At 46.2% G+C, this 10,771-nt stretch overlaps 1 protein-coding gene across 1 annotated transcript; it reads right to left on the reverse strand.

Moving 5' to 3' along the window:
- Positions 1–344: 344 nt before the first annotated feature.
- ARPC4 (actin related protein 2/3 complex subunit 4) lies at positions 345–10,663 on the reverse strand. Its single transcript, XM_045808199.2, has 6 exons — positions 10,493–10,663; positions 7,244–7,362; positions 5,938–6,049; positions 4,682–4,777; positions 3,579–3,749; positions 345–1,335 (listed from the first exon to the last, which is right to left on the reverse strand). The coding sequence occupies exons 1-6, from the start codon at positions 10,493–10,495 to the stop codon at positions 1,330–1,332; spliced, it is 507 nt and encodes a 168-aa protein (XP_045664155.1). The 5' UTR covers positions 10,496–10,663; the 3' UTR covers positions 345–1,329.
- Between the last annotated feature and the right edge of the window lie 108 nt (positions 10,664–10,771).

The raw sequence follows: 10,771 nt of genomic DNA on the forward strand, positions 1-10,771 counted from the left end.
CTACCTTCTTGCTCACTACCTGGGAGTTGTGGGGCAAGCTGCCTACATCTCAAGGAACCACACTTTCCTTAGCCATTACTTCTGAGGTTACCTTTTAGCCCAAATAAGCTCATTATGTGAAAAGAACCAAAGCCCTGTAAATGGCACACAGAGCAGTTTCAGAAATGAATGGTGCTTGGACTGTAATGGGGGCCTCTGGGTCAGGGCCCTTGGCACAGATAACATCAGAAACCAATCAGGAGACTACCTCTGATGGGGACCCCCAGGCCCAAGTACCAGCTACATGGTTTTGGGAAGAAAAAACGCCACCACTCCCCTCCTTTCATATACACAGCGCACAGACCTCATGCAGCCCCAAAGGGGCAAGAAGAGACTTTAATCAGGGGAGGAGGCGGGATCCACCAGAATAAGAAAACATACAGCGAGCGTGGGAGCAGAGGAGCCAGAGCAGGCAGAAGAGCCCCAGCTCAGGAAGCTCTGGGACTCACCCCTCCACCTATAGCACAAGCACTGCACTGACAGACAAGGCAAAACAGTGGCCCCTCTCAGCTGGGAGGGCATAAAGTGGCCCTTGTAGTCAGAGATGCCTGGCTTTCAGCACCCAGCTCTGAGGCATGGCTGATGGCCAATTCAGCCCTTGTCCCCAACCAGTGCTGGGTGGCTATCTTCAGGCAGAGTTTAAGGAAGCTGGCAGAGAATTCCAACAACTCCTACTGGGCCCAAGGAGGCTCAGGAGTAAGAGGGCAAGGGAAAGGAACTGGAGTCTGACTCGTTCCTCCTTCCCTCCCATTCTCCCCACCTGGGGCTTCTTGGGGGAGGGGGAAAACACACACACACACACACACACACACACACACACACACACACACACACAATAGTCGTCTTCTGGCTCCAGGCCCGCCCAGACCCACAGCGACCAATATGGTACAATCACTGGGACCAGTCATAGCCACTAGAGGTGGAGGTTGTTTTGTGAAGAAAAAAAAAAAAAAAAAAAAAAAGACAAAAACGTTAGAGTCTCCTACAAGCACAGAATTTAAGTTTCAAGACGTTAAAAAAAAATCTGTCCCAGCCCAGGGGACTGAACATCAGAAGCCAGCCTGACCAGGCACGTGTGGCCTTGGGGCAGGTCCACTGCTGCTTTGTTGCCCAGCTAGCAAGCATACCACCCACCTCCCGCATCTAATGCCCACCCCTACCCAGCTCCCCCCTCTGCCGCTGCTGCCGCCGCTGCCGCCGCCGCCGCCGCTCTGGGGAGTAACTCCAGGATGCCTTCGCAGAGACACAGGGGAGCCTGAGGGGGAAGGCCTTGAGATCCAGCCAGATGGTTTAAAACTGTCAAAAGAACCAAGAGGCAGTGAATGGTAGTTATTACTGTATCCTGGCAGGCCTGCTCTGGGGAAGTGAGCTATCTGAGAGCTGCCACAGATTTCTGAGGGATAGGTTGGGTCCCAGCACACCTTGTGGGCACCCTCTTTCTAATTCAGCCTGCATTCAGCAGTGAGCTTCAGGGCACTAGCCTTAAACCTAGCACTCTAGACAAGACAGAAAAATTTAAGGGGGAAGTGAGCTTTTCCACAGCTCCCCTTAAGCGCGTCACAGAGGATGCTATAAAGCTCTGTCGCAGTACCTTGCTTGAACAGAGGTCGCCTTCTTTAGAGATGGGGGTTCACGTGCAAGGGCCTGGGGACTAGGGGGCCAAGAGCAGAAGGACCCAGGATCTGGTACTTTGTGTCAAGCTCTGGGTGGTTCTCCAACCGTAACAGGCCCTTGGAAATATTTTCTGCCCTCAAGGATCCATCATGGTGCCCAGAACAGCCCGACACACTTTACAGATCAGAGATTGTGGACCAATGGCCCACACACTGAACCCAGCCCAATAATGAGCGCTATGTGGTCCAAAAAGTATTTTAAAAAATACGAATTCATTGCCAACTCTGAAAATGTAAGAGATGTCGCATACAAATCCAGATTTGGGGACTCTTTGGAAGATGAAACTGTAACGGGCGGGAGCTCTGGGGTAGTGATCCTCTTCAGATGAGCCATGTGCTTACCAGGTCCCTAAAAGCCCACTTCACTCACACGCATTACCTGCCTGAGCTGTGCACGCACCTGAGTATGTGACTCTTGCCAAATGCTATGGTACTACCTTGATCTTTGAATCTGAAAACCAAGCTCTAAGTCCCAGTTCCTCCTCTTACTGGCTGAGGGCCCTTGGATAGGTGACTTGACTTCCAGAGCCCAGTTCACTCACCCATAAAATAGCGATAACAGATGACTCAAAGATTGTTTCAGGGATTGAATGAGATATATAAATGTGCTTAGCTGTGTAATTATAGAAATGCACTTACCATCTGAAACTAATAGTGTACTACATGTTGGTTAATTGAATTTAAATAAAAAAAAAGAAAGAAATGCAGTTACCATAATTAAATGACTGCTGAATGAGCCAATATTAAATCAGGACAAGAACTATTTTTATTTTCTTTTGCAGTTGAATGTAGAGGCCTCCTAGTGCTTGGCCATAAAGCATTCGTGCTACAATACCTGGAAAGCTTACTACGTACCAGGTGATCTGCTCTGTATACATCTCATTTAATGCCCACCTGTACTAAAAGGTAACATTAATTGTCTCTTCACAGCTGAGGAAACTGAGGCTTCGTCAAGAGATTCAGTAACATGCCCAAGTAGGCAGTGAAGCTGGATGCACACACAGGTGGTGACCCCACAGCCTGTGTGATCTGAACAAGCACACTACCCTGCGTGCACAGTAAAGCTACTTTGTACACTGATGGCCCTCAGTATAATTAAAGCCCAGGGGAAGAAGGCGTAATTTCCATTTTTAGGAATCTAAGTTCCTTCTGGGCTGGATCTGTATGCACTGGTAGGAGTAAACACTAAGTCTACCATCTAGGGATTATAGTTAACTCTAAGCAGAACATGTCAACAAACCAAAGACTGTTTGGAAGAAAAAGAAAAAAAAAGAAAGCATGTCCTGAATATCTAAATAAGAACTGTGTCATCAGCTCATCAGTGTAAACAATCCCTCCTCTTCAGAGGGCTGCAGTCCTTTCAGTTGGGAACACAAACAACCAAAGAGGGATCTGGAGGACTGAAGCCATCAAAGAAATGGAAAACGGGTTGAAAGTATCATGACTTTAAGCCTGAGAAACAGACGCTGAGAACATTCAAATCTGTTTGAGAAGTAGAATTATACTAACTGTCCTATATTCTTGGAAAATTCCCAATTAGGTTTAACTTGCCTCACTTGGGGTTTGAGCTACATACAGGGAAGACTGTATACACTTTGAGATGTAGAAAGGAGCATCTAAGTCCCCATGAGAGACTAAGGGAGGTGTCCTCGAGGCACACAAATACAGAAAATGCCCTGCAGGTCCCAAAGATGACCCCCAGGTCCTCCAGCCCCAAGGCCCCTGGCTATTGTGCCACCCACCAGAAAGGGCCTATAGGCCTCAGGAAATATTCACACTGCTGGCACCACTTTACCACCAGATGCTAAGTTCTCAACCCACGGTTCCTCCTACCTTTGGAGGGACACCAGGAAGGCCCCCACTTACATTCTTGAGGAATTCCTCGGCCACGATGCGTGCACGAGCATTGACCGACAGCTTCATCTCACTGATCTCCTTGTCAATCTCCTCCATAAAGTGGATCACAAAGTCCACCAACTTGTGTTTGTACATCTGTTCTGTGTGGAAGTTGGTGATCAGAAAACTGATGTCATATCCCTGGAGAAGGAAGACAGTAGAGAGGAGAAAAAGAAACATGAGAGAATTAGCATCCCAAGGCACTTAGTTGGCCATGTCCTCTAGGGTCACTCAGCTACATGCTTCCTGCTAGTCATGATCTACTCCCAAGTCTCATGACCTTCAGGCAGCAGCCTGCCTGCTCTGCTACGGTGTCTATGCTGGGTCCAAGTAACTGACCCAGGTTGAGAATTTTGTGTCTGTCAGGCATCTCTGGAAAACTATCTGTGATAAAACAGTTGCATTCTGAATGAGTCATGGGAGAGCAAAGGAACTTGAAATCTTGTTACAGAAGAATCTAATGAAACGGGGAGAAGAGATGCTGTGGGAGAAGGATGGGATTGGGTTGTGTGTGGAAGAGTAATATTTGTTCTCGGTGGCCCCAGAGGCTAGATCTAGGACCGGGAAGAATGACTTTAGCTCAGGATGAGGACGACCTGGCCAACACCATCTGATGGTGCATGCTGCTCTGCACGGTAGTTGCTCGGTCACTGGGAATATTTTAAGTTGATTTGGCAGGGAGTGTGTGGAGAGGACTCAAGTACAAAGTCAGGCAACAACTGAGCCAATGTCAACTGTGGCCTTGAGAGACAATGATTTGGTTGGTGATGGAGCGTAGAAAGGATTTGATTCATTGTGCCCTTTCTGCCATTAGACTCTAGGCTCTGGAAGATGAGCAACACAACTCATATTTTTTGCCTTTTCCACAGTTGAGGCAGACCCAACTTTCCTAAGCTTCTGATCCCCCTTATTCTCACTCCAGCTGAAATGAAGGCCAACTCTCAACTCAGGCAGTGGGTGTCCTACAGCTGGAGCAGCAGCAATCCTGGTTCTACAAACAATCCCAAGCCAATGGGAGTAGACTCGGTGGAAGAATCTTGTGTATTATGAACACGTGGATCACATGGTCTCACCTCTACTGGTTTCCTTCGAAGGATAAAAAAGTTCTCTGCTCGCATCATCATGAAGCGCATGAACTTGTGGCATAAAATCTTCTCAATCTCATCAGCCTAGTAGGAAAGATAAACAGGGCTCCCTAAATCTGACATCATAGACCAACAAAAACCTGTAGCCTGGTCTGCCCTCAATTTCCCCCAGACTTGCTGCAGGTAGTGGGGTTTCGCATTGGGAGCAATCGCTGCCTGAATCATGGGGCATCTGGTTGCCAACTGAATGTCTACAACATTAGAGCCTCTTCAACTCAGCAGGGCATTATCATGATCTCATTTTCGCTCATTCCAGAGAGGTAATTCTGGCAAACCCAAGTTTTTTATCCGCTCCTTCCAGAGTCCATATCTACATTCAAGGCTGTCTTTTCCTTTCCCATTTCACTAGTGCTGTGTCTCCCAGTCTATGATATATATACCATCCGAAGTTATCCGAGATAAACTTAGGTGGTCTCTGCTTTAATAACAATGAACGATCCCCAAAGTTTTTCCCTGCTGAATTCTCATTATTTCTAAGGAAAGAACTTTGCAGCTAGGTGGTGGTATGTATGCCCTTAACACCTCCCAACACTTATCAATCTCCCTTTTTAACAAAGCAGTCCCCAAGGATAGAGCTTTCTGTAGGAAACAGGGCCTAGTCTAAATAACAGCTTGTTTTCTTTCACTGCAATTACTTTTTTAGAGTTCTCCCTATCTGACAAGTGATAGTGTTTTTCCACTATGGCATAAGGTTTATTTTTCAAACAAATTTAAGAAAAAAAAAATAAGTCAATTTAAGGAAATCCATTAAACAAGTAACTGTCCAGGTGGTACATAAATATGTCAAAGTTATATGAGTGGTGGGAGTATCAACGTCACCTAAGAAATTACACTTTTTTACCGTAAATCTCTTTTTCAAAGTTTATAGTTATCAAATTGGTACTGGTACAATTTATTTTTCCGAACTGGACTTACTCTCCCTTCCTTATAAGTGCTTCTTTGACCTGACACCAAAACGGCCACAGCCTTGGCTGCTACTTTTCCCGACTTCTAATCTAGAGCAAGGCCCACAAGATAGAGTAGCTCTCTCTACTCTACTGACCTGCTGAATCTGGCAAATCATTCCCTAGGTACAGTCAAGGAAATAGAGCCTGGGTTTCCTTGCACCTTGAATCTGGCATGACGATCTCCCGGACGAGGATCCCTGGCCTCCTGAGGAGGCAGGGGCTCAGTGGTGAGCTCACCTGTTTCACAGCAATGCTGACCCGGACAGAGTTGATGGAGCCCTCAATCAGAACCTTTTCCTTCTCATTCCTGCTGATGGTCACAGGTTGTAACAGGAGCTCTTTGCTACTCCTGAAAACACAATGTCACAGAGGCCTCTGTACTATAGAGGAACAGAATGGTCAGGGAGGCCCCACAGCAGGCCCTGGAATCTCTATCTGAGACCATAGAGTCCAAGGAATAGGAGACTCACAAGTAGGGTGCTCCAAGATGGGGGCCAGCGAGCGTGTTCTCCAACAGAAGGAGCAAGGCTCTGGAGTCAGGGCGATAAGGTTTTGAAATCCAGCCTCCTCTGTTACTTTCCTTGGACAAGTTACCCTGTTGGAATCTCAATTTCCTCATCTGTAAAATGACTCATTCCTATTTCACTGGCAAGGATTGAGAGAGATCAAAAAGGGTCAATTGTCTAATAGAGTGCCTGGTACATGGTAGGAGCTTTACAAATGATAGCTCTTATTTTAATAACTACAGGCAAACCCATATACCATTTAGAGAATGAGAAGAGAGAGGCTGCCTTAGGGATAAGGACAAGCTAAAATCAAACAGAGTTTGCCCTCCTTTAATTATCAATCCAGAATGATTCACTTATTCAGTATTAAGACCCATCTCAGCTCAGTTCCCATTCTGATGCCTCTGAATCTCTAGGTATTTGTAATGGTAATTAAAACACCCAGTGGAAATCATGTATGTTAAGTAGAGCAACAAGAAACATGCTAACATCTCGTATTTTTAAATTCAAATCATTTCAACACGGTGTGGTAATACTCTTTATCTCAGTTATATGTGTCTCAGATTAAACTTTAAAGGAGAACAGAATAATTTAACAAAATGTAAGCTAGATAAGAGAAAATAACCCAAAGCATGGAAAATCTGGAGTAAGGAATGAGAGAGTCCAGGTTGGCAGGCAAAAAACATTCTTTGATCTTTAAATTACAAGAGGACAGAGATGGCATCTAACAAAATGCTCCACTCTCTCCTTAAACTGGGTTCAATAATGACACAGGAGATACTTAATGAACAGCCTTATTCTGAGAAATCACACCTTGTGTCAAGCAATCTTGGCTCCAGAGTTTAGCTTCTCCCCTGGGTTTTGTCCTGCCAACCCACTGACCCTATTTTTGGAACTGCAAATTGGGAACCATTGCTCATCGGGCAATAAGACAAAATACGTGAACTATAGTTGTCTTGACAACTCCAGGATGGAAATTTGTGGCAGCCTCCAGGGGCTGAACCCATCACCCCCACCCTGACCTTTCTCTTCCCTACCTGACTTCTACTTCCGGCTTGTTGTGTCGTTCCACAACCTGGGAAGAAAAATTCTCCAGGCAGAGGGCAGCCTGCAGTGTGGCCCGCACGGCACTCAGGTAGGGGCGGAGAGTGGCAGTCTGTAGGAAAAAACCCAAGGGAGAATCAGAATCTGTCTTAGCAAACCCACTGGCCCCCTACTCCAGCTACACAGAAGCCAGGCAGTACTGAGAGTACCTGGCTCTGATACCACAGTGAACAAAACAGACTAGGCATTCAAGGTGCCTTTTATTCTAAGTCTAGAGCAGTGGTTCTCAACAGGGGACCATTTTTCCTGCCAGGGGATATTCAGCATGCAGGGACATTTTTCACTGACAGGACTTGGGATGGGGTGGGAGTGCTACTGGCATCGAGTAGAGGCCCAGCATACTGCTAAACATCCTACAATGCACCGAAAAGAATTATTCAGGGGTGCCTGGGTGGCTCAGTCAGTTAAGTGTCTGACTCTTTATTTTGGATTGGGTCATGATCTGAGTCGTGGGAACTAGCCCCGCATCAGGCTGCATGCTCAGCGCGGAGTCTGCTTGATTCTCTCCCTCTTCCTCTGCCCCTCCCCCTATTTGTGCGTACTTGCTCTCTGTAAAATAAATCCAGTAAGAAAGAAAAGAAAAGAAAAGAAATTATTCAACCCCAAATACTGGTGAGGTTGAAAAATTCTGGTCTAAAGACCTACAGGTGACGACTGTTCTCAAATCTGTCTTTGGAGCCAACAATGGATATAAGTCTATTCTGTGCTAGGCACTGATCTAAATGCTAAGATTTTAAAGACCATCTCTACCTTTAAATAGCTCAACTGGGTAGAGAACATAAAAAAATAACTATGATATAAAGGAGAATGAAATGGGACAGAATTTGGTTTACAAATTATATCTCCCGAAGAAATTGGTTTGGAGGCAAAGAAGAAAATAGGATTAGGAGGACTTTACAGTAAGAAAAAGTAAACTAAGGACATTCCCAGTAGAGGGATCAGCTTCTACCTACACTGATTTATCTTCAGTTCTTTGTATTAACTAAGTTCTTTCTCACCTCAGGGCTTTACACATGCTGATCCATCTATCTACAGGCTTTTCTTCCCTCTCTTGACCCAAGTCATCCCTCAGACCTTGACTTATTCAGGGAAGGCCCCTTCCTTCCTCAGAGAGGCCATTCTTGACTTCCCCCTTCATAGCGTTTATTATAACTTACAATGACACATCCTTCGTATTTCTTTAGTAAAGTGATTTCTTCTTCACTAGACTGTAAGCTTCATGGGCAATAGACCATGCCTCTTTATTCAAATATACATAACCTGCACCTAGCTCAGTACCTAACATATGCCATAAGGAAGGTTGGAACAAGGCAAAAAAGCATTAAGAGTTCCAGAAGTAGTGATAAGAAGTGTTGCTGTATACAGAAAGCATTTTAGATTCAGTAGATGAGGCTGCAATGGTAGCCTAGCTATTCATGGGTAATCTCAAATGCCAGGCTGTTAACTTTAGCTTTTCTTTTAAGGTAGTAAGGAACTGTTGGGACTTTCTGAGGAGGAAGTTATATGACTTCACCAGTTTGCACGGTGGTTCTGTAGAGAATGGACTGGAGAGGGAAGTGAGACCAAGGCCAAGAGGGTTATTCAAGGAACGATGATGAGAGCCTGGGGCAGCGGAGAGGACAAGCAGAGGGTATCACAAGAGTTGGACTGTTGTTAAGTCATAGAGAATGGAATAAAAAAACACCTCCCAACAAGCTGTGGTTCACCCATAGGATGAAATACTATTCAGCAATAAAAAGGAATAACTAGTGATACACTCAACATGGATGAATCTCAAATGCATTATGGTTAAGAAGCCACACTGGGGTGCCTGGCTGGTTCAGTCTGAAGAGCCTGTGACTCCTGATCTCAAGATCGTGGGTTTGAGCCCCATGATGGGTGTAGAAAATACAAAAATATATAAGGAAATAAACAACTTTTTAAGAAGCCACATCAAAAGGCCTACTCTGAAGAATTCCATTTATATGACAATATAGAAAAGACAAAACTACAGGAGGAAAAAAAAATCAGTGGTTGCCTGGAATGGGAAGAAGACAGGACTGATAACAGAGGGACTTGAGGGAACTTTTTGAAGAAACATTCTGTTATCTTGGTTGTGGTAGTGGTTACGTTATTTTGTCAAAATCCATAGATGATAAACCTAAAATGGGTGATTTTTAGGTGACAAGCCCTATGACACCTGCCCTTTCACAAATAAAATGCATTCTCCTATAATACCGCGATGAAGTTGACTTTTAAAATATCCAAGAGGCACAGCCTCAATTAAAAAAAAGAGAAAATCCAGGCTTCTAGCTGAGGTAAGAAGACACAAAGCCAGGATAAACAATATAAAAAGCAAAGCGAGTTTAAGAGAGAAAATGGATTTTTGATCTGGAGGTCTAATCTGAAGGTGTCTTCGAGATATCCAGGCAAACCTTAAGAGAGCTAGGAAGACAGATTCGAGAGCCACCAAAACACAAGATTCAAAGCTGGGACTAGACAGGTACCACTAGGAAAAATGTAAAGAGGAAGGTGGTAAGCCCAAGCCTCGACTCCCAGGAACACCCACACTTATCAAATGGGAGGATTTCCAGGAAGGGAGGGATCAGTAGTATCAGAGCTCACGTACTATGGTTAAGGTTAACGCGGTTGAATTCTGACCAGGAAGAGGTCTGGGTGGTGGCAGCATAAAAGAGAGCCTTCTGTGGGGTAGAAGCAAGGCAGGGAGTAAGGAGAAGAGTGGGATAATAAAGTGCAAATGCTTCCTCTGGGAAACGGGTCAAGCGGGAAGGAGAGGACAAGACAGTGCACTTGTATAGGGAAGTTCTGCTCTGGGTGAGGTGATCTTACTATGTTCCTCAGCGGCCCTACTACGGGCAATGAGGCCTACTAAGTGCCTTCAAGCCGCTACCACCAGCCTAGGAGGTCCCACTTCCGGAGTAATCTATGCCTCACAACTCCCCACCTGGATCGAAAGCCAAACCATGAAGCAGCAAGGCCTCCTTCTTAAGAGGGCGTCCCCCGCTCGCCCCTTCCTCACTTCGGCTCCCGCCCCGCCCTCTCTCTCCCAGCCTCCTCCCGCCCCCGCATCCCGCAGCAGCCCTCAGCCCCGGGCCTCTCCGCTGCAAAGCCGCATCTCCCCCAGACCCACAGCTCTGAGGCAAAACAGCGGGGGTCCCTGGCCCAGGGCCCGGTTCTCTTACCATCGCGGGCGCTGGCTGTGCCGGAAAGCGGAAGTGCGGAAGTGGCCAGCCCCGCGACGCCTGCCCTTTCGCGAGAAGCTCAGCCTCAGTCTCCGCCCGGACTTCCGGACGGTACCATCTATGATCCGAGCGGAGAAGGGGGAGCCTAGGAACACTTGGTCCTTTGGAAATTTCCCCGCTAGGACTGTCTTGACATTTTTAGACTCCTGAAGTTTCAAATCGATACTCAGGCTTATCCCGTTATCCACGCAGCTCTCTCCTGCGACTTTGGCCTTCCCG

Source organism: Ursus americanus, chromosome 14, assembly GCF_024610735.1.
Source record: "Ursus americanus isolate L20-20 chromosome 14, mUrsAme1.1.p, whole genome shotgun sequence".
Taxonomy (NCBI): domain Eukaryota; kingdom Metazoa; phylum Chordata; class Mammalia; order Carnivora; family Ursidae; genus Ursus; species Ursus americanus.